The sequence below is a fragment of the Dendrobium catenatum genome, unplaced genomic scaffold, assembly GCF_001605985.2.
Source record: "Dendrobium catenatum unplaced genomic scaffold, ASM160598v2 fragScaff_scaffold_407, whole genome shotgun sequence".
Classification (NCBI taxonomy): Eukaryota; Viridiplantae; Streptophyta; class Magnoliopsida; order Asparagales; family Orchidaceae; genus Dendrobium; species Dendrobium catenatum.
In genome coordinates, this window is record NW_021318869.1 from 322,174 (window position 1) to 346,131 (window position 23,958).

The 23,958-nt window shown below is 33.6% G+C and overlaps 2 protein-coding genes across 8 annotated transcripts in view; both read right to left on the reverse strand.

The window, feature by feature from the left end:
- The window catches only part of LOC110107446, a 29,016-nt gene extending 24,592 nt beyond the window's left edge, over nt 1-4,424 (reverse strand). For 2 of the 3 annotated variants that reach the window (XR_003700469.1, XM_020837714.2), the window contains exons 1-2: nt 4,227-4,424; nt 1,051-1,121 (exon numbers count right to left, since the gene is read on the reverse strand). The gene's annotated coding sequence lies outside the window, so the exon portion shown is untranslated. The remainder of the gene's footprint in view (nt 1-1,050; nt 1,122-4,226) is intronic. The other variant, XM_020837715.2, reaches the window with a different exon arrangement.
- A 5,103-nt stretch (nt 4,425-9,527) lies between these two features.
- On the reverse strand, nt 9,528-23,856 carry LOC110107448 (serine/arginine-rich SC35-like splicing factor SCL28). 5 transcript variants are annotated; one of them, XR_002304370.2, is made up of 8 exons: nt 23,641-23,855; nt 18,829-18,906; nt 12,522-12,686; nt 12,371-12,444; nt 12,199-12,235; nt 11,499-11,662; nt 11,170-11,408; nt 10,775-10,914 (listed from the first exon to the last, which is right to left on the reverse strand). XR_002304370.2 is itself a non-coding variant. In XM_020837718.2 (7 exons), the coding sequence occupies exons 1-7, from the start codon at nt 23,820-23,822 to the stop codon at nt 9,813-9,815; spliced, it is 687 nt and encodes a 228-aa protein (XP_020693377.1). In that variant the 5' UTR covers nt 23,823-23,854; the 3' UTR covers nt 9,528-9,812. The 5 variants fall into 5 exon arrangements, 4 of the variants coding, with proteins under 4 accessions (XP_020693377.1, XP_020693376.1, XP_028549978.1 ...); XM_020837718.2 differs by lacking the exons at nt 11,170-11,408; nt 11,499-11,662 and adding an exon at nt 9,528-9,822 and having other exon boundaries at nt 10,771-10,914; nt 12,371-12,441; nt 23,641-23,854; XM_020837717.2 differs by lacking the exons at nt 11,170-11,408; nt 11,499-11,662 and adding an exon at nt 9,528-9,822 and having other exon boundaries at nt 10,771-10,914; nt 23,641-23,853.
- Between the last annotated feature and the right edge of the window lie 102 nt (nt 23,857-23,958).

The window sequence follows — 23,958 nt, forward strand, 5'->3', positions numbered from 1 at the left end:
TTTTTTAAATTGGAACTGGTTCAACAGTTGATCGGTTGAACTGGTGGTTCACACCAGTTCTCACCGGTTTGATGCTAACTTGTTTTTCTTATGGACAGAACCAACCATATGATCAATTCACAGTTGAATCGGCCAGCTCTGTTCTATTTTTAAAACAATACTTACGATTTTATCTCATTAGTATAACTTTTATGAGGTCACCCATCCTAAGAGTGCTCCTATACAAGCAAGCTTAATTTTGGATTTTTTAATTAAATTTTAATCGTTATACCAAAATGCACCTCAATGTTTAAGAGTTTAGCTTCACTCTAATTTAGGGGTTTCACAATTTTCTCCACTTAAATAGCTGGGGTCCTTGTCCGTATTTTGAGCCCATAATCATCCACCAAGTAGGCATGATTCTAGAGGATGACACTCCAAGCTCAACAGGTGACTTTTTCTATGTAATATTTTGTCCCATCTAAGGTTCAAGATGTAACTTCAATGTCGTAACATGTTGTCTTATATGGAACATAGTTCCCATCTTATGATCGGAGTGTTACTCTAATACAATTTGTAATAACTCAAACCCTTAACTATCAAGATATTATTCGTTTAGGCCTAATGACCTCACGATTTTGTCATATTCGTGTAACTTCCCAGAAGGTCACCCATCCTAAGAGTGCTACTGTACAAGTCCGCTTAATTTTGGAGTTTCTAATGAGATTTTAACCATTATGACAAAAGGCACCTCAATATTTAAGATTTTAGCTCCACTCTAATTACAGGATTTCAGAGTGAAAGAAACATCAAGCAAGAGAAGGCATGGAGTGGTGCGCCATTAAGCAAAAAGACAGTTCAATAAGTGACCATGCTGAGAGGTTTTGTGTCCAGAAAAAAAAAATGTGAGTAGTAAATGCATATAAGGACACATATCGAGAGCAAGAGGGAGGCTAAAAGGAGTGAAGAAGAGAAAAAGAGATAACGAGGAAAAAAAGAATGAGCAAGGATTCTCAGATAGAATAAAAGTGCTATTATCACATAATACTAGAATGTAGATTTCAAAAGTACCTCTAGTGAATTGCAAATGCAGTAGCCAAACGCAACAGAAAGTTGATGTTTCTTCAAAGTCAACAATTCACCTGCAAAGTACCAAAGAATGAAACAATATTTACTTTTCAAACTAGCTACAAAAACAAGTAAAAAAAGGAAGGCACAAGCATTAAGGTATCAAGATAAAGACAATTGAAAGTATTACAAAATAAGAAAGCTTGCATTACAAAAGCATTCTTGATGCAATCAAAGATTATCATTTTATATTTTGTATTTTATTTTCTTATTTTTTGAAAGTTATTTAATTTTGGATTATGTTTTCTTTCATGTGCCTTGTGATGGAAATCTAGGGGTGTAAATGAGTCGAGTCGAGTTTTGACACTATCGAGCTCGGCTCGTCAGTCAGAAAGCGAGCTCGAACTCAAGCCCGTTCCACCGTTAACGAGTTTGAGCCGGCTCGCGAGCCTCGGCAATCCGGACAACCTTCGAGCGAGTCGTCTTCCTCGTCCGCGTCATCCACGTCAAGCTTACCATTGGAGAAGAAGGTTTAGGCGTTGAGCATTGAAAATAAAATATATTTTTTTTCTTATGGGGATAAGATATGAGCTGAGATCATTAATGAGATTTAAAAAAAAAGCAAAAGGAAGCAGCAGCTTTTCACCTTCCCAAAAAAATAAGAGCAGCTGTCAGGCTTTTTCATTGGTTAGATTAAATAAAATTAACATTATATATATTTTTTTATGTCAAGAAATACCGAAATGGTATTATTTTTTCATTTTTTTTGGAATTTCCGGTTTGATCATTTTAATTTTTGGAAATCCCGCCAACTGGAAATCCCGCCTCCAAGCACGTCACCTTGCTCATTTGGAATTACCGCCTTTGGTCAATCGAGCTTGGCTCCCCCCCCCCCCCCCGCGGGCCCCCTCCCCCGCCGTTTTGGCTCGCGAGCTCTCGAGCTCGTTTAACAAACGAGCTCGAGCTCGCGGCTCGATAAGCTCGGCTCACGAGCTCGTTATCAAGTCGAGTTCGAGCCGGCTCACGAGCCGGCTCGGCTCACTTACACCCCTATGGAAATCAACCTACGATCATGCTTGAGTTTGGTGCCCTTAGCTATTTTCTCTGCTTTGATTTTCCACTCATGTTGATTTTGTTTCCTTGCTCCTTGGTAGCTAAATGGGTATTTAATCTTTGGATTGTTTTTTCTTTATTGGGCTTGGCCCATTCCTTACCGTATTATTTGGTTGTTGGGTGTTCTCTATGTTCCCTCCCCATGCAATATTTGAAATTCCTGTTGTTTTCCATGCAGTTTTAGTTTTCCCTAGGCTATGGTTTTCTGCTATTGATTGTTCCCCTTCCGTCTTTGCTGATTCCTAGTCTAGTGTTTTATCTTCTCAATAAGTGGCTTCTATTGGCTAATTGAGGTGGCACATTTATGTGGACATTTGGACCTTTTTTCTCCTATAACTATGATTGATTTGCTGCCGGAAAAGGATTGTTGGTGGATGAAATCTGATCCAAACCTAAGAGTTTTCTTCCTATCCTGGGAGCTATATTCTTCCTACACCTATCTCTTCTTCCTGATTTTCTATCTATTTCTTCTCTCCATGTATTATCTTCCACTTGTATATTTCTTCTACAAATATTATGAGTGAAAGGTGTTGTTTAGCCTGTTTGTTGGTATTTGTCGGAGGAGAGCCACTTGAGCAGGACCCAAATTTCGGTGGGAAACCACTGGTTTGATTTTTCTTTTGAACATCATTCTCTAATTTTCATATTTGCATGTGAGGTGATCTTTCTAAGTTGTTCTAAGGTAGTTTATTTTATGTTTTAGTTTGTTGCTTGCAAGGTTTCCTAATCATTTTATTATATTTGCTTACTATTAAGTTTCATTTAGTTGTTGTTGGTTTATTTTTTATTGAAAGAAAGTATCATATTGCATTCCTAGTGTTCTACTACTTGGCTATAGAACTTATGTTACATCAATTCTTCCCACTTGGACAACAATGCTAACCGTCAAAGTTTTGATAGGTGTATGTAGAGTAAAGTAAAATCAAAGGCTCTTTTGGATGAGACACTCAATCAAGCACCTGGTGTGTCTATTCCTAAAATGAATTTATTTGCCATATTAAAGTCCCTAACTGATCAAACATAGAAGACATACATTGCGGCTCCAACTTTCTGCACAAGATGGTCCGGCCATCTTGTGGCTCCAGGTTCCCGCACAGAGTGTCATACATTGTTTTGCTTAGAAGTAGAAAGGCATACCTTGAAGCAAAGAAGCATCTCATCCAAGCTGTTGATTCGATCAGGCCAACCCCATCCACCGCTTTGAAGCATATATAGACTAATCAGAAGAATAGTTTGGTGGAGATCGAGAAGCGGAATTCACGGCAGCCATCCCGGAGTGTCGAAGGGCATAGGTGCGGCGAGCGAAGATTCTCCTTATTGTCCGCAATGACAGCCGACTTCATCAATTTAGTCAAACAGGGAACGTCGTCGTCCAAGGGGGCAAAGAAGCACGCAAATGGCATACATTGTGTTACTTTCACAGCGTGCAGGCTCAAAGGGAACATTGTCGAATGAGTGAAGTCCAACATGAAGGGATTGTCATAGAATGGGCGAAGTCTTCGTTGTCAAAGGAGCCAAATTTCTCTCATGAATTCCTTTTGGCTCGAATTTAAGCGATTTTACTTTACCCACAAAATGAACTATAGAGGGAAGTTCATAATACAACGGGATTTTATTTCACTACACTCATTATCAAATCAAACAGCAAAAAAAAATAAAATATAGGTATTTACTTTAATTTACATTTACTTTACTGCCAACCAAACAGCCCCTTAATGATGCACATGCTGAAATGCTAAAACTAAAACAAGCTCAATTTGAAAATTTAAAAAATAACCAAAATAATTATAAAGCCCAACAACATTAAACAAGCTAACCCTAACAATCAAGTGTCAGCGAACAAAAGAAGCCGAAAACTTCAACTCAAAACGCGAAAGCCGGGAACCCCGAACCTCAAGAAGGATTAACCTTCGCGAAAAAAGCAAAAGAATGGGATCTTTACAAGCCATTCTTGCAAACAAACACCAATTCTGCATCTACGTCACCAAATTTTTAACTTATGAAAAAAACAAAATCTAGCAAAACCAGTAACTGAAGCCCTAACCCAATTCCTATCCAAGGCCTACCTTGATTAAATCCAAAACGCGAACGGAGAGCATTCAGCCTATGCGGTACAGTAGCGCTGACAGCTGGAGCTTCAACCAACCATTCGCACTTTCACAAAACCTAACAACTTAGAACTCTGAAAACCCTAGTTGGGAATTCCAGAATCTCCCGCCTCTTGAGTTAAAAGGACTCGATGATTCTATTTTATGTTTTTTGAGTTCCTTATTTGGCAACAAATAGGAATGAATTTTAATGGGATTTAATACATCATTCAAATTTGGATTTAATAAATTCAAAGAGTGGTGTATCATGAAAATTATATGATATGACATATTTTAAATTATTATAAATCTTGAGAAATTATTTGGCAAAGTAATTCAAGATTTAAAATGATTAGTTTATTTAGAAATTAAATTTAATATAGTTTGAATTTAATATATTATAATGATAAACAATATAATTAGAAATTTAACTTAATTATTACTAATTATCAAATTAATTATTTAGGTGTTAATTTTAAATTAATCATTATATTACTAACTATCTAATTATATTTTTAAATCCTAATTAATTAGTGTTGCATCTTAGAAAATTGAGGCGGTAGAGAAATATAAAGTTTAGCCATCCCAATCTTATACGAAGATCTAGCACAAAAACACATAAACAAGTAGGGATGCAGCATTCATAAGAGATTCCAGACTTTTTAAGTCGAAATCCCTTGAAAAGGGGGAAACCATGAGGCCTTCAAAGTTGAAATGAATTCATTAGTGTTTGCAGTTGATAATAAATGAGATCCTTCATTGGGGGGAAGGCATTGGCTTGATGTAGTCACTATATATTATATACAGTGCATTATATGGTGGGAGTTGTAAGAATTAGTGTTGACATGTTTGTTTGGTTATTAGGACCATAGTCAACGAGTATTCAAGATCAGAAAGATTGTAATTGGGTGACAATGGTCGAAAAGATCGTCGTCGAACGATGACAATCTGGGAAACCGTAATATGGAGATGTTGGTTGAAGAGACCATAGTTGACAAGTGACGGAGGTCAGAAAGTAGTTTGGCGATATTGGTTGGAAGGGTCGTAGTTTAGAAATATTGGTTAGAGAGATCATAGTTGGCTAGCAACAAAGATTGAAAAGATCGTAGTTGGAGTAACGGTAATCGAAAGGGTTATAGCAGGCGGTGAAGGAGGTTAGAAAGACCGTAGTCGACGGACAAAAGAGATTGGAAAGGCGTAGTCAGTTGATGGCAGTTGGAAGGACCATAGTCAGGTGACAACGATTGGAAGGATAGTAGTATAGATATGTTGGGTGATAGTGATTGGAATGATCATAGTCGAGCGACGGCAGTCGAGGTGATCGTAGTCTAGATATGTTGGCCAAAGAGATTGTAATCGATGGGCGACAAAGGTTGTAAATATCATAGTCGACATGCGACGGTATTTGGGAGGATATCTGGCATTGATAACATCAAGGAAGAGTTTTGGCGATAGTCGAATAATGAAGGGAAGTTTGACAATTCCTGATTGTCGAGAAGAAGATCTGGCTGTGGCCGATGAAAGTGCGGAAGTCTAGCGACATTTGGTGGTCGAAAAGAGATCCAGCGGTGGCCAACGCATGGGGGGAAGTTCAGTGATAGTCGAGAAGAGATTTATCCTCAGTTGATGATCGGGAAGAAGTCCAACGATGATTGGGAAAAAGTCCAGCAACAGTCAGTGATCGAGAAAAGATCCGCTGGTGGTCGGTGACAAGAGAATTCCACAAGTTCTCTCCTTATCTTCCTCATTTTTTCTCCTGCTCTTTCAAACGAAAAATGGAGGGCTAGTTATAATTTTTTGGGAGTAACATGTCTAGTTAATATGAAAAGTATCAATGACATGTTGGGAGTGCTATATCGGATGACTCATATTAATTCTCTTGATTATGAAGAGTTTATCGAACATTTAAGTGCGTTAATGATGTCAGAATTGAGTGATATTGGGCTCGTTGAATTCGTCTCGTCGAGCCGTTCAATTTGATTATAAGTATGTCATATTTGAATATTTATTTATAGTCCAATTAATGCTCTAAAACTTCTAAATATACTAGACATTTGCTTGGGCTCATTTGGGCTTGAATTGGATCAAATTTGATGTTGTCGTCTCCTTGAGATGTTCAATTTGACTATAAGCTTGCTGAAATTGGAGATTAGATGATATTATTTTAATTTTTGTTGTCTCAACCTCATTTTTGCATTGAGATTCGTGTCTGATCAAAATGAATTTTTTGTGACACATCAATTAGTTTTAATGAATGATTATTTAAAAACAATATATAAATGATTTTACTAATACTTATATGAATGATTTAATGAATTAGTTAAATGTTAAATTAATCTAATGATAAGTATACTACTAATAACTATAATAACTAATCAATTACAAATGTTAATTAATTTAATTTAATGATAATTATAATGCTAATTATTAAATTAAAGTAAATTTGATTACTTCATTATATTACTAATAATACTACTAATTATTTAATTAATCTAATTAATTATTAATATATAAATTATATTACATTGCTAATTTAGTTTAATTTATTATATTATCAGGTAATAATACTTAATAATGTAGGCTGCATAGGATTTGCTTTTCCTATTATCGAGTGCTTCGTTGTTTTCCCTCATCATTGTCGCTATTTCTTCATGGTTGCTTTGGCTTCGCGTGCAATGCGTGCTTTGCACGATGGGAGCTCGCTCGCTGCTTCACCTCCTCCAAAGGAGTTGGATTGCAAGTCACAACGGGAGCTAGCTCACTACGTATGTAACCTTCACCTCCTCCTTCCTTCAGGACTGGTTAGCTATCTCGCAAGCTCGTAAATCCCGTAGTCTGTAAGTTAGTAAATCCTTCGAACCAAGGGATTTACTAAATCTTTGATTTATGTCGTAAATCCGGGATTTACCAAGGACTGGGATTTACGAAGCGGTCGAAAACTGTTTGGCAGGATTTATCGTAAATCTGGAGTAAATCCGTTATCAGACAACCCCTAAATGTTATGGTGATAGCGAGGAAACGAATTCGAGCGATTTTGATTTAATTGGAAATCAAATTTCTCACAACTCGGTTTGCATTTGCATAAGATCATAAATTTAATTAAGTTCACCATAGAGAAAGACATTTGAGTTTATAGGCCTATAATATATTTCCAATATTTTTTTCTTTGAAAAATATACCTAAAAGTTTAATCCAAATCAAAATATTTTTTATTTAAATATTGGATTACTTTTTAAAACAGTTCTGACTAAATTTGATTTTAATAATATTTGAACAATATGAGAACAAAATTTGATCAAAAATTAAATCATATACAATAAAAATTAAATCGATGATCAAACGTTTTTAACCCTAATTGAACATAAGTCATATTTATTTATTTATTTATTTTTCTATCAAGGTTTGAGCATAATTTTAAAAACACTTAAATCAGATATTTAAAAACACTTTAACATATCTATAATATTCAATATAAATAAGAATACTCTATTTTGTATTGATAAAATGTTCTTCAAATTTTTATTTCTTTTAAAATTTACATTTTAACAATTCATTTATTACAAAAGCATCATCTAAATTTTGTACCAATAATTATCGTGCACGAGTATATTACATCTCCGGCTAATACCATAAAGAGATGAACTATTGTATTTGCATGCATATATCTTTTATCTTTATACTTTGTTTACATATTGATTCATTTCATTTTCTTTTACGTATACAAATCAATTTATATAAACATTTTTCATGTTTGTATAATTCATATTGTAACTTTGATTGCGTAGTTTTCTTCAATTTAATTTATATAAGATATTATAAATTTAATAAGTACACATGCAAGATAAAGTATCAAATAATTATATTAAAACAAAATAGAAAAAATATAATTTATATAAAATAAATATAATCACTCACTTCATTATTTTTCATAGTAAAATTATTTAAAAAAATTCAGTTCTTAAGTGGCTTTTTCAATGCAACATCTATGATTATGTACACAATTATGCGATTCGCCATGATTATCTTTTAAATGTACTTTCATTAACTTTAAATTCATATATATATATATATATTCGCGCACCCGCCTGCGAACTCGTGTCCGTGCGCTCACCAGCCCGCTCACTACTCGCTCGCGTCTGGACGGGTTGGGTCTAATCCAAAAGCGGAATCGTGTCGATTCGTGTCAAATATTCATGTATGAATGACCACATATACATTTGGTTGAGTGGCTTTATAATCAAATATTCATGTATGAATGACCACATACAAATTTTTATAGTTCAGGCTTAAAATGAGATGTGATATGATTATATAAATATTTTATTAATTGGCAATATTCTTAGAAAGAAAAATACTAAGTTATTTATTGATTTCATATTCTTCTTCTATACATGAAATATTAACTTGCATATTATATTAAGTCATGAAATATGAAATTACAACAAATATGAGTGCAAAAATTTGAAATCAAATGAATATCATATTAGTTAAGAGCTATCAATAAAATATTATAATACCTATGTAGGTGCAATCAAAAGGGACCTCGATGGAGGAACAATTATTACGTCCTCCGACCGGACGTAGAGAACGTCCGGTCGGAGGCAAAATCGCGCCAAAAAATGAGAAATACCGAGCAATACCAAACACTAATGAGGAATACCATCATGTGAAGACCCAATACCAAGTTATACCGAGCAATACCAAGTTATACAAAAAAAACACCGAGTTTTTCCTAGAAAAAACTCGGTACAACTCGGTATTGCTCGGTATTAGTCTTCACAGAGCGGTATTCCTCATTATTATCAAATAATACATAACAATACCGAATAAATACCGAGTTTTTTGCCAGGATTTTACCTCCAACCGGGCGTTCCTCTACGTACGTTCACCGGACCTAATAATTGTTCTCGATGGAGGCATTAGAACTTAAATGTAGTTCAATGCGATAATGTCATATTTTACATGAGCTCCATTGAACATTATTATAAATCTATAAAAGCCAACTTTACAACCATCTGAAAATAGCCCTAGTGTTTCGTTTGAAAAGGCTTTGTTTACTGCATTGCAAAGTTATTGTCGAAAACATAACTTTTTAAAACTGTTGTAAACAACTTTTTAGTTCAAACTTTTTTTGAAGCAGCAAAAAAATAATGATCAAATAAAAATTATGATTACAATTTGAAAAATAAAACAATAAGAAAACTATTCCAAACAAAACCTAAATTTATTATAAATGATGAATTCAAGTGAACCAACCAATTCAATCAAAATATCACACAATTTAGAATAAACGAAAAGGCATGTTAAAAACCAGGTTATAAGAATCCTAGAGTGCAAACACATACCGTTATACGACATAATTAAAAAGTGATATAGACTCACAAAAGTAAACGGTACTAAACAGTTTCCAGAGCAAACCAACTCGACTACATGACAAAGACAGCCATTAATGCTTGCAACTTCCGCTTGAAATACAACAGCAGACAACCAAAAAAGCTTACCAGATAGTAATCCTACGACTACATAAGAAGCGGATGCTTTGCTTTATCACCAGCGTTGTCAGAATCAACGAGGACTGCTTTGAACAATCAGAAAAATTTTGATTACAATTTATTATTTGAAAAGGGCATTGTCATAATAGAGAGAGAACCAAAATGAAAAATTTACATACATACCACTTTATTTCATGATATTTACGTATCTAATACCCAAAACATTAATATTACATGTCTACCATCAAATATACACTCCTATAATTCATTTCTATCATTCATATCATCCTATAAACTTTAATATTACATTTCATGCACCCAAATTTATTCTATGGGTGGTAGACATGTAATATTAATATTTTATGTGTTAGATATGCAAATAGTATGAAATAAAGTGATATGCATGTAAATTTCCCATACATACTACTTTATTTCATGATATTGACATATCTAATACCCAAAACATTAATATTAAATGCCTACCACCCATATACAACTTTAATATCAAATATAACATTCCTATAATTCATTTCTATCATTCATATCATCCTATAATCATGATCGTTCCACATCATATAAACTTTAATATTATATTTCATGCACCTAAATTTGTTCTATGGGTGATAAGACATGTAATATTAATATTTTAGGTATTAGATATGCAAATAATTTCTTCAAAAAAAAAAAAGATATGCAAATAGTATGAAATAAAGTTGTATGTATGTAAATCCCCCCAAAATGGGAAATTTACATACATACCACTTTATTTCATGATATTTACATATCTAACACCCAAAATATTAATATTACATGCCTACCACCCATATACAACTTTAATATCAAATATAACACACCTATAATTCATTTCTATCATTCATATCATCATATAAACTTTAATATTATATTTCATGCACTCAAATTTGTTATATGAATAGTAGACATGTAATATTAATATTTTAGGGATTAGATATGTAAATAGTATAAAATAAAATAGTATGTATGTAAATCCCCCAAAGAAAATTTAAGCTCACCTGTAGGAGCGGGACCTTGAGTGTGGAGCATTTGCCTCGGGACTCGGTGATCTTTTTGGCGATTTGTAATGATCTTCATCGCCTGGAGGAGTGCGGGATCTTGGCGGAGAGTAGTACTCATCCCGAGTGGACCTATCTCGTCCTCTGCTTTTATATATTATGAAAAGATACAGAGATTCAGTAGTGTAAGAAGAAAGCAGATTCATATGAGAAGCACAAAATTCATATAACAAATAAACAAAAGCAATACACAAAAGAGCCTAAGCAAAACAGAGCAGAACTGTGATAATTCGATGGAAAACAGTGTAATTGAGTAGGATTATAGACCATTATTTGGAGGTTGAAATACTTCACGGTTCTTCGTATTCAGAATCTACATAATGGGAACATTAATGTTACCTGAAAATTTTCCATACTCCATAGAAACTGAACAAATTTATGATAGTTTCTTTGGTCCATACACTTCCGAGCTCTTTGCCACATCTTTCATAGAACCATTCCTTTATTTTGAACAAATGTATGATAGCAATGGAGAACTAACTTCCATGCTCTAGCATAAAAGGCTTTTCACCTCCCAGGCTTTTTGCAGATCACCAGTCCTTTATCTTTTGTAAATATAAGCTTTAATATCTTTGTAACTGGATAGTATACAAAAGCAAGATAAATAAACTTCAATATTAAATGGGAAAAAAATTCTATATTAGGGATTTGTTGATCATCTAGCAAACCATGTGATCAAGGGGAATTATGTCGTTGAAGATTAATCAACGATGACCACTTCAGGGGTAGCTTCAAAAGATGGGAAACTAAGAGAGGCAAAATCTTTGGATCTCTCAATCACTTTAAAGTCTTTACAATCCAATCATTCTTTATCTTTTTTCAATATAATGATCTGCATGAGCAATACCGCCAAGTTAATCGGATCCATTCAAGGGCGACCTTAAAGCAGCAGACAAGCACGTTTATAACAAGCCTTAATAAAAATTTCAGCTTCTTAAGGGCATTTAATTGACGATAGAGACTCCCAATAAAAAAATATTGAAATTAAAAAAAGAAACATGTCATTCAAAGAAACCCTGTAAACTAGGAATGATAACAAGAATTTTTTAGTTCCAACCATATAATATCAAGATAATCAAAAAGAAAAAAAATTTGAAACTTAAACATGTAACAAAACCTAAGAAGTCTACATACTCGCATCAATTTAAATAAAGTCTCGTTTGGGACGGTTTTTTTATGCTTCTTAAAGTATTTTTTAGTACTAAATTTTTAATTTTGATACTAAAAAACTGCTTTAAGAAGCAGGAAGAAAGCCGTCCCAAACGAAGCTTAAAGGTGCTCTTTATAATGAGTTTTCAAATGGCGACAAACTTATAAAAACTTGGATGCCAAAAATAAACATAAAAACATTAAAAAATAACTTCAAACCTTGAATCGTGCCTTGGTGATGAGGACCGTGAATAAGCTGTCAAGGAGGAGAAAAGCAGAAACATTAGCAAGTATGCGAATAATAGGTCCATCATTAACAGCCATAATTATGAGGAAATGCAAAAGACAAACAGATCTTAAATTCAATAGCGTCATCTATTTGAAAACTGACATCTGTACCGACGTCTTGGAGATCTTGGTGGAGAGCGTCCTCTACTGTTACCATTGTATCTTCCGCTCCCGCTGCTGGACAGAAATGGGGGTAAGCTACCATTCATTCGCTAGAAACGAGTACCTTTTAGAGGAAACAAGAGAACCCATACCTTATTCGAGCACTCGTCCTCATATCCTGAGGAGTTTTTCTATTTTCTTCAGCAAACACAATTGAAATTTCACGTCCTCCAATAATTTGATGGTTCATCTGGAGCTTTGCTTCAGCTGCATCTTCAGGATATCGATACTTAACAAACCCGAAACCCCTTGGCTCCCTGAGAAAGCACATCCAAGGTTTACTTGCACCAAAGAGGCAAAAGCTATGAAGCATAAAAAATAATACGATACAAAAATTACCTTAAAACTAAAAATGCATTAACAATCAAAGGATTAGTTCCCAAAAAAGATCAATGTAAACAAAAGTTATTAACATATTAAACAACGATAGTACAGTTTGCTAGTAAATAAAGTCTTTTTGGTTCTCATGTGCATTTACAATTCAAGGCTCTAAAATGTAAATATTTATTCTCATATGTTTCATATTAGTCTAGCTCTGTTTTATCAGTAAATCTTTATTCTCAATCAGGCATACCAAAACTATCAAATCTTTATCTTATCTGTATATTTTTACAATCCATTATAGACACCCAAACTGCCAAATCTTTTGTCCACAACCAAGGCTCAAATAAGTGTTGCGCCAACATGTGTCTAATATAACACCTTTGCACCCTATCTTACCAAGTTTTAATACACATCTTCAATTTCTCCATACTAGCCGCTTGAATTGATATTTCTATCACATTGAAAACTTCCTTGCTGATAGCACGAAGATTAATGAACATAAAATCAAAGTGCTTCAATTCCAAAATTGCTTGTTCAAAATTAGTTTGATTCAACTAGAAATCATATATATATATATATATATATATATATATGCTCAAAGTAACCTGAAAGTAGGGGTGTCAATTTTTGACACGACCCGAAACCTGACCTGGAAAAATCCGGGTTCGGGTTTAACAAATCGACCCGTTTGTGAAACGGGGCCACTGCTTGGCTGCTGCCTAAACCCTAATTTCAAAAAATCCGGGTCAGGTCGGGTCGTGTCAACACGGCAACCCACGCGGGTCAGGTCCGAGTTGAGAAAGCCAACCCGTTTGTAAAAACAGGTTGGGTTTGGGTTGATCCGTTTAGAGCCAGATCAACTCGGGTTCGACCCAAACCCGACCCATCGACCCGAATTGACACCCCTACCTGAAAGTATACTCAATCAATCATTTTTTTTTCTGCAAATTCAAACGTAAATCAAGTTGAAATAAAAAATCCTCAATTTCAAGTTGAGTCTGGCTTGATAGTACGACTAAATAAATCAAACTTTGTTTCCCACATGTAATTACAATTCAAGATTCAAAGAAAACGTAGATATCATGTCTAATAATTTGTTTTCTATGCTTCTCATGTTGAACAAATCTCTTTGCATCAATGGTTATATCTCCAACAACCAATGAGATCCCTAAGCTGCCAAGTTCTATTAACCATAACCAAGCCTCGGCTATTTGCTATAACAACTTTGCATCATAGTTAATCAACTTTCATTGTCCATTCACACTATATGCTAGTGGTTTCTTAGTTGCCAATACTTAATCCATTCATCATAGCCTATTTTATAGCCGCTTTATACATATTAGTTCCCACAATATTCTCAATCAGAAATAAAGTTTAGTATTATTCACAACTTAAGATTTTCCTGCTTGCAGCAGCTTGTAATATTTATCCTATTAGTGAAAAACAAGTCAAACAATTATACAATATAAATGTATCCTTGAAATTCATTCAAAGATAATTAGTAATAAATGTTTAAACATCAGCTGCATGTAAATTTAGCCAAGGCCAAAACGTAAAGAAAAAAAAAATTCAATCAGGTTTCCATGCAATCAAACACGATGATACAAACATCAAAGTTTAGACTGACTAAAACAAACAAATTTAGTTGAGTAATATACCATGAGATGAGACAAGATGCAAACATCAACGTTTATACTTGTTAAATACAAGATGCACTGGGTAGTGCAAATTGATACTCTGAGTTTTATTTTAGTTTAGCAAATGCTACTTTCGTAGCTCTTTGGTCTTCAGGAGTTTCTATTTTAGTTTAAGTAGTTTTATTCATGCCTATATTCAGTAGTGTTCTTTAATGTTCTGAATCCCTTCCATTGGCCCTTGGCCTAGTAAAGTTAAATACATTGGCCGTGATATTGTTTAGATTAATTTTTCAAGATCAAAAGTACATGTGATACAACCATATGATCCCATATGTGATCCTATAATTCACGAATACCTTATATGACTATCTATTCAAATGTAGGCTAATGTAGGGTTATCCATAAATGACCCGACACGATAACTCAAACCAAACTCAATTTGAAAAATCTTGTTTCCAGATCAATGAATAGGTTGAGATCAATTTTAAAATATAAACTCGTTTACTATTCAGGTCGAGCCAGATTGGCCCCAAAAACATAAAATTATCTAGAGTATGCATGTGATTGTCGTAAACATGATGATGTCAGCCCTTCCTCATTTTTAATCTCACGCTTCTCTACTCACAACCACTTCGCACTTTCTCGCAAAACAACAAATCCCAAATCGCCGACTTCACCTCTAGGGAAGTAAATGAACTGATCATTCGACGAGCTGCTCGTGGCTCAGCTCGATAAGAGCTCGTTCATGTTCGTTTGGCAAGGTAAATGAATAAGCTTGAACACTTTTGATAAATACTCAATAGCTAAATAAACGAGCTTGTTGTTTGGTTCGTTTATGTTCAAGAACAGGATTGTTTAAACCTCGTTACAAAGCTTGATTAGAGTTTTGAAAATAAATATAATTAAATTACTTTTACTAATTTAAATATTTATTTTTTCTTTATAAATTCCCTAATCCCGCTCGTTTTCCGCTCATGCGTTCACACTGTCTACTATTTGTTGTCCACTACCGGTTTGTACTCTCGCTCATTCAACAGGAGGAAAAAAAAACTTGTTTGTTTAGTCTTACACCATGCAATACATCTTGCTTTTGCTTTATATAATGAAAGATATTGGGAGCCCATTTGAAATTTGGCGGAGACAGACGAATCGGGTCAATGAAAAAGTTTGGCTGCCAATTCCGCAAGCTAGGTGGGGCGGACAGATCGATTAGACTCTTGTTTGTATTAAAAAAAAATGTTTATTTTGTTAAATGCTCGAGCTCGTTAATAAGCTCGGCTTGTTAAATGAGCCGCTCATTAGTAGGCTCAATAAGCTTAAATGAACTGAGCTCAAATATGAACTCAAGCTGAGCTCGTACAGAGGAATTTTATACGAGCTCGAGCTCGAACAGGTATAAAAAATATCGAATATTATTGAATCGAGCTCAAACAAGTCTTGTTAAATGAGCTTAAGCACGAACATGAAAAAGTTCGGCTCGGTTCATTTGTAGCCCTACTTGCCTCTTTGCGGTTGCAGTTTGGCCACACAATACTTACATGGGATATGACCCCGAGTCACACGACCAAGATGTCATCAAAGTAACTCTCACTTGACTCCTCCCAAACTTTGATTTTACCATATTAATTCCACCCTAAATTCTCACTGTCGTAGAATATCTTGTTGAATCTCTTGATGGACACTTAGGGTTTGAGATTCTTAAGTGCAATTTCATGTCATTATAAAAGATGCATTTAATTTAACATCATATTATCAGAGGCCGGAAGTTTTAATGTGCTATGCATCTACTTTAATGAAGGTTGTAAGGTATAATGAGTAATTGCTGGTCCATTTTAATATGTTAAGCCTTTATTATGTATTGCACTTTGTTGGTCGAAATTAAGGTGTTATGCATTTATTAATATTTTTTTAATAATCTTAAGTCTATTAAGTGCTAATATATTATTTTTTTACATATATTAAGATAAGGAAATTATCATTTTATTGATAGTACCCCTCATGATCTTAATAAGCAAATTGCTAGTGATAATGTTAATGCCAAAGAGAAAGATGAGTTGAATGATTCGGACAATGAAGAGAATGATAAGGAAGAAATGGATTAAGGTGTAAGTGATAGAACAGTTAAAAGGAAGAAAGAGATTGACTCCATCTACATGGGGACATTTTGAAATGATACCTCTTGGAAATAATGAAAAGCAGCGGTGTAAGTGTAAAAAATTTGGCTCAAGTTATCAATGTAATAGTAAGTTTGGCACTTGCAATTTGGGAAACCGTCTACCAAATTATAAGATGTATTGTCTACCAAATTATAAAATGTATTTTCATGATATAGGTTAGCTTATTCTACAAACTGACACCAATATATCAATCCATGTCTGACACAAAGTTTGATCATCATAAGTTTTATTATTTATATTCAGCTTGCATTCTTATGCATGATTTGCCTTTCCAATGAATTGAATGGGTTGGTCTTAGAGCACTCTTGCTTTATTCTCATCATGAATTACAACTTGCATATGGAAATAATGTAAGAAATTACTGCAAGATGTATACTAGGGAGAAGAAGATTTATAGTAGGGAGAAGGGGCAAATTTAAGCTTTATTGAATAAATCAAATTCAAGCTTTGTTAATTAAAACATTTAGTAGAGTTAATTTTATATCTGATTTATGGACTTGTATCAATATTGATGGCTTTATTTGTTTGACTGAATATTGTACTAATAATTCTTGGCTATTACTAAAGAAGATTATGAACTTCAAATTTATGCCACCCCCTCATGATGGCCTTGAATGATTTGAAGTAATACGATAGGAAATACTTGAGTTCGCAAGTAATCCAAGAGGAAATACTTGAGTTCGCAATCAACCCTAGCAAGAATTAGTAAAAACAGTGAGATAATGCAAAAATCTGGATGAAATCAATCAAAAAACGATAAATTGCAATAATGGAATCAAAACAAAACACAAAGAAATATACAATTGATCCTCAATTCGAAAGGAGGATCGTTCTCTCCCGATCTCTAGATTATAGATCTAGAGTCCAAGACGCCAAGGAAAACTCCAAGAGAACAACTCAAAGGATGCATGCCCTAACCCTAGCCTCCCCTCCTCTTTTAATACATATCTTCCTAATAAAAACCAATAAAAGGATTCCTAAAATAAACCAATATTCAAATAGTTTCCCTATGCAAATTCCGCCCCCTTCTTTCTCTCTCTCTCTCTCTCTCTCTCTCTCTCTCTCTCTTTGCCACCCTAGGGGGCCCACAAGCTTGGGTGGCATTCAAAGGAGGCGGCTCTCCTATAGGTCTGAACCGGCCCAGGTTGGGCTGGTTTGGACGGTTCAGGCAAAATCATAACATAGTACAATCTTTTTTAATTGAATGAGGAATTAATAAGGTTATTGTATCATTCTAGATAATGCTTCAACAACTTCCATTGAATAATATTCATCGCCTACAAAGTCTTCAATAAGATCACACTAAAACAAATTTTCCTGAAGAAAAATCAATCGTAGGTATAGAAATCCTAATAAAATGATTGTAATATCCAAACATTTTTATAAAAATCATTACCTCTTTGGAGTAATCTATCTTAATTCATCCCTACTCTCATGCCTAAGACCCTATATTAACAAATAATATTTAACCATAAAACCTATATCTCTAGCATAGTATTCAAAACATCTTGATTACTTCATCTACTATTCTTAAATTGATCATACAATATATACTTAGATTCATTGAATGATACATTGTTTATTAAATTTATGTTCTTTATCAACCAAAATACATTTAACAGCAAAAAATTGTTAAATAATTGAGCAAGCTCCACTAACGTTGATTTAGAAAATTCAACTATAAAGGGGTTAAACAATTGTAGCATTAAAAAAATTCTCCAAATAATCAATCTAACATTGAGAACTCCCTAATAAGGTTATACCACCCATCAAATATATGAATATAAATTTCAATCTCATAAAAGCTTTCTTGTTGTTTAGAACCATAACCAACATGATTTCAATTAAATTGCATCATTCATTATTGTTTTTTAATTAACCCAATAATTTTGCCCTGCTTCTTTTTTATATGATGATGCAACCTTGAGCTTTGATACAAATTTGACATATGTTGACACAAGGCAACCAACTAAACTACCCTAAAAGGCTATATTAATGGAGAAGGCACAACTAAGAATTTATAGCCAGAAGTCTAATTTCCCCAGATCCATGGGTGCATCACAACACTTGTGGCTCAGTCACCCACCGTGGACCTACTGGAGACAATAGTTGTTGCTCTATCACTTTATTAAATTATGAGGCTCTAATCATGGTAAGCAGATCACATCTCAAGTGAAATTAGATCAACATGTGATCTTGAAATGACGTCCAATCTCATATAACTATAAATTTAACATAAAAATGTTAAAAAGACAACAAACCCGGTGTAATAATTCTTTGGAAGATAAACATCTTTCACAGGACCAAACCGTTCAAAAGGGATTCTTAGATCCTCTGGCCTGCAATAAAACAATTACAAAGATGAATCACAAAACATATTACAACATCCATCAAAGCAATACAATAGAAAATAAGTATTAGAAACCTAGTATTACAGTAATGTACTAATTCCGCTTTGAAAACATTATGGTGGAAGTACAAAACCAAATTCCAGAAGTTACTTGGCATATTCATGAGAAGTCGGGTAGTAAAAAACATAAATTAAAAATGATTTATGATCTTAGGAACCCTGCATGTAATAAAATAAAACAAGGCTAACCCAAAAAAAGAAGAAATCCAGAAATATATATCATATAAGATACCAAAAAAAAACATAATGCTTATGAAGCAGAAAAAGAAATATCAGGAGCTTTGTGAACAAAATTTGAGGAAAAAGAGACACATCTAATGCGAGAATATCTTAGGCCATTAAAACTTGATGAGATGTCAACTATAATAATATACCACGAAGCTTTGTCTGCCTATCAATTTGACCGTATTTGCAAAAGAAAGCCAAAACTAGAACTGTCGTATTATATCAAGATGTGCAAGAAATGTTTGCAAACTATATGGTATAACCGCTTCAGTTTTTCTTTTGTCGCGCCTTTTTTTTTCATTGTTATTTTAGCTTCATAATACATTAGTTGAATTCCTGATCATTTTATGTTTGTCAGGATTATTCTAATAAGTTGTTATTAAATTTGTTACCAACGACCTTACTCTATGAATTGATATACTTAGACTGGAACTAGATGTGATGTCATATTGATGATTAACAAAATATTTGTTTCCATACAAGTGAATTCACAATCGATGTCATTGTTCCAAGTAGAGCACTTGAATGTCCAATCGAATCATGCAGCCCTACCAATTTGCTTCTCTGATTTGTCCACAATTCCATTTGTTTCCCTACCATGTAACTTCAATTTGGAAGCAATATTTTTTATCCTACATCTTTTTTTTTACAAAATAAAAAGCTCCTGAATAGTTTTAATTTTTTGTCTACAGTTCAACCTTAGATTTTAGGAATTGTTGACTATGGTTTATGGTGCTGCTCGTAATGTGATAGGATGCTCCCCAGATACAAGGCATCACGACCTAACATAATTATGGTGAGAAGCAGAAAATGGTAGACTAGGATATCATCTTTAGTAATTTGCACATGAAATATGTGAATTTTGAATGAGAATATAATAGCATTGATTTTTGTAACAATAAACTACATGAAAAAAAAAAATTCCAAGCATATTGGAGAAGGACATAAGTTATTGTATGTTGAAATGATTAACAATAAGAATGGGATTGGGCTAGTAGTATAGAAAGAGTTGAAAGATGGATTTGTTTAGATTAGCACAATGAGTGATAAGGTGATTGCTATTAAGATAATTATCCATAATATTTATATTTTAAAAATTAAATATTTGAAAATGGATGAACTACTAAACACATACCTGCTTTTAAAAAAATAGTTTTTGGGGTGATTTGAATAGCATATTGGCTCAAGTAGGATTGGTCACGAGATGATATTTATGGAACAAAAAATGGAAATGAGATGGCATAAGTAATATTTGATAACCTATTAGCCTATGATATTCCAATATCGAACACAATTAAAAAAATGAGAAAAATATTTGATCGCCTACAAAAGGGAAGTCACCAAATCACAAATAGATTTCTTCTTACTTAGAAGGAAAGAAAAATTTTCTTTAAATGATCTAAGGAAGCAGGAGAAAGCTTGACCATACATCATAAAACAATAGTTATAGGTGTATATCTTAAAACTGTAGAGAATTATGGTCCTAAGATAAGGTAGTGCAAATTAAAAAGTATGAAATTGCTAATCCTTAAAGATGGTTTGTTAATAAACACAAATTAAAATTATTTAGCTAAGCCAAACATAGAGTAGGATAAATGGCAATTTTCATTAAAAAATTATTGTAGAAGTTTTAGCAAAGTAAAAATAAATTGAACATTAATAAAAAGACTTGGTGGTGAGTGAGGAGGTACAAAGGTTATTCAAGAAAAAAAATGAACTTTTTAAACATGGCAAGATTTTAACTAAAAAGGCTTATAATGATTATAAAAAACTGCAAGTCCTACAAAAAGAGTACACAATAAAGAAAAATCTACATTTTAGATGGTTTATATAATAGGTTTGGTACAAAGCAAAATGTGTGCCACAAATAGGGGCTAAATCTAATGATAATAATGATGTTAGAGTTCCTAAGATGCATTTTTAAATCTTATTTTCTCTCCCCTCCATGACAATCTTTTTTTCTAATTTATGAATAACAAATTTTCCTCCTACCATACATAAGCTCCATCCTCTCCAATAAATTTCCAACATACCTTAAGCCAAATCACATCAACTTTTTCAAGGTTCTCTCAGTGACCCATTTCAACTTTAAACATTCAAGCAATTTAAAATAAAAACTTTTCCTTTTTTAAAAAAAGCCTGTCATCCCCTAAAATTCCTTAACAATCTTTTTAAACTCCAAATACATGTAGCCCCACTACAAAATCTGAATTCAAAATTTTTAATACATAACAACCCAAAGAAACTTTAGGCAACAAAATTCATTTCATCCAAGTCAACTCACAGCAAATCAATCATATTATCATGAATAGGATATGCATAGAATGAGATAGGTGATGCAATTGCCAAATTATATATATATATATATATATATATATATATATATATACACACACAAACATAAAAACATCCATAAAATTGTAAGTACAGGCATCATTTTATGCTTATGGACACAAAAGAAAGAATCTAATCAGCATCGGAAACAAATACATTGGTAAATAATACATATATGCATCCAAATTTGGTAATAACACTCATTAAATTTCAATGAAATCCTCATTAAACCTCACTAGAGTTTTCCACACTCTCCTATAAAAGAAACTCTTTATATCCCAAACCTTACTACTCTGACAATCTCAACTGGTTACCAAATCAAATGTTGAAAAGTGAAACAAAAAATGAAAACCAATGGCGCATCAACCAGTCAGACCTTATTCACCATCTAAGTTATTTCCATTAGTTCCACTAGTGATGACCATGCTTTGTCTTTAATTATCGTCTTAGGATAGATTTTTCATTTATCATCTATCATATGATTGTTCGTATTGTACAGATAAAACTATAAAGACCATCCTTTAAGAGACTCGTTAAGACATAGGTTTAATACAAATATTTGGATGAAATAACTTGCTCGATAAGTTTTACACCAATCTTGATCTCTCTCAATATCCTCTCTTATTGTGGGTTTTTCTCATTGAATGGCATCAGTTCCAAATTAAAAACAAAAATACCTCAAAGGCACACAAACTCCAACATAGAACCACAACTTATCCTCATCCTTAAACCTTATTAAAACACAACCTAAGCCTTCATCTAAACCCTTCCATGAAAACCAATGCAATCCATATTCCTAGGCTTTCGCATCCGCTCTAGCTTTTCTAACAGCTAAAATCAACATAAAAAACCAAAGAAATCACTACTTCCATTTTCAAACCGCTTACACCCATACAGCATCAACCACATTACCTCTACAACACTTCTTTACGCAACAGTCAAAACCTTCATGCTATAAATCAAAAAACAACATTCAATCAACCCCATAATGTACAATACAATAAAAAAACGGTCCAAGAAAAAGAAACTGTACAATGAATGGAACTATCACATTCTTTCTAGTTTCATTAGCTACAAGAAAATAAAATGGCTTCCCTTTAAAGTCACTATTTCCCTATTTTACTCAGAAAAAAGATAAAAATATAACAATCCAACTTTCAAAGAAGTTTTAGTTATACCATATGAAAAACACAACTCAAATTCACGAATATCAAGGGAACTACATGGCACTTCCAACTGCAATAACACCTAAAGTTATTGAGAATACACATAATTTTGACAATAACAAACTCTTGGGGATTCCCATCATCACATGAGTCACATGACCAATTTTTTCAATGGCCCGTCTCACCATAGGGCTTTAAAGCTAAGAAAAATGAGCTCAAATTATTATTTTTTTCATTTCTATTCTTGCTTGAGGAACACTTTAATCTGCTAGCATATTTCAGCATAGGACTTATTTGTGAAAAAAAATTTAAACAAATTACCTTTCAACACGTGAAGCTTATATCTTCTATAACTGTCCAAACTGTGTTGTGCCAATATTTTCAAATGAAACTGTATCATGCATGTAGAATTTGAACACCAAAATGTCTATTGTACCCATGAACACTTTTCATGATTTTGACATTGGTAATGGAGAAGGTAATCCACCGAGACAGGATTATCAATTTCCCCTAAATATCCGTCCAATATGTTGATAACTAATCCATATAGCAGGGAATAATCATTCATAACCACATTTGATGGATACATGTGAACAATAAACACATCTACCACACCATCAGCTTCCAACCCTAGCAGTACCAAGGTATATTTCAAGACCTAAAATTTTCAAAAAGCAAAGGTAGTAAATTTTATTTAAAAAGGGCAAACACCAAAAGAGAAAGCTAGTTTCTCATAACAGACTCAAGTAAGTTTGACTTCAGCAATTTTCCATTCAATATAATAACTGTCAAGACAAGGCAGGAAGAAAAAGGATAAAACCCTAAAACACGGACATAAGAAGGAGCCCAAATAAGAAAAGATAAATATGAACAAATAAGATAAACCAAACAAAATAATAAAACAGAGATTAAAAGAATAGAATGGGGAAGAAGGAAACCTAGCATCTAAAGAGATATTGCGGATGAGGAGGCCCGAGGGCGGGCCACGCCGGTCCCGGAAGCTGCGACTTGGCCCACCACGGTAGCGATCGCGTGGGTCGTCGTATCGCTTCCGGCGAGGGGGGCTGCGGCTATTGCGGCGGGGGCTGTAGCTCCGACTCCGACTACGGTTCCTTCCCATTTGAAGCGAGCTTGAGAAAAAACAGAGGCAGAGGAAAGTTAGGGTATATTTATGCAAGAAAGTAATAGAATAAAAATATTAAAATTTTAAGGAATAAATAAATTTGATTTTATATGTATATAATGTCAAATATTAT

Bases quoted from the DNA above. Each gene is read 5' to 3' on its own strand.
- LOC110107448 (XM_020837717.2), bottom strand. From the start codon at position 23,822: ATGGGAAGGAACCGTAGTCGGAGTCGGAGCTACAGCCCCCGCCGCAAT. The intron at 12,445-12,521 runs GTATGGGTTCTC...ATTTCTGTCCAG, and splicing joins AGGACGAGTGCTCGAATAAG to CAGCGGGAGCGGAAGATACA. The intron at 12,236-12,370 runs GTCAGTTTTCAA...CCTCCTTGACAG, and splicing joins TCCAAGACGTCGGTACAGAT to CTTATTCACGGTCCTCATCA.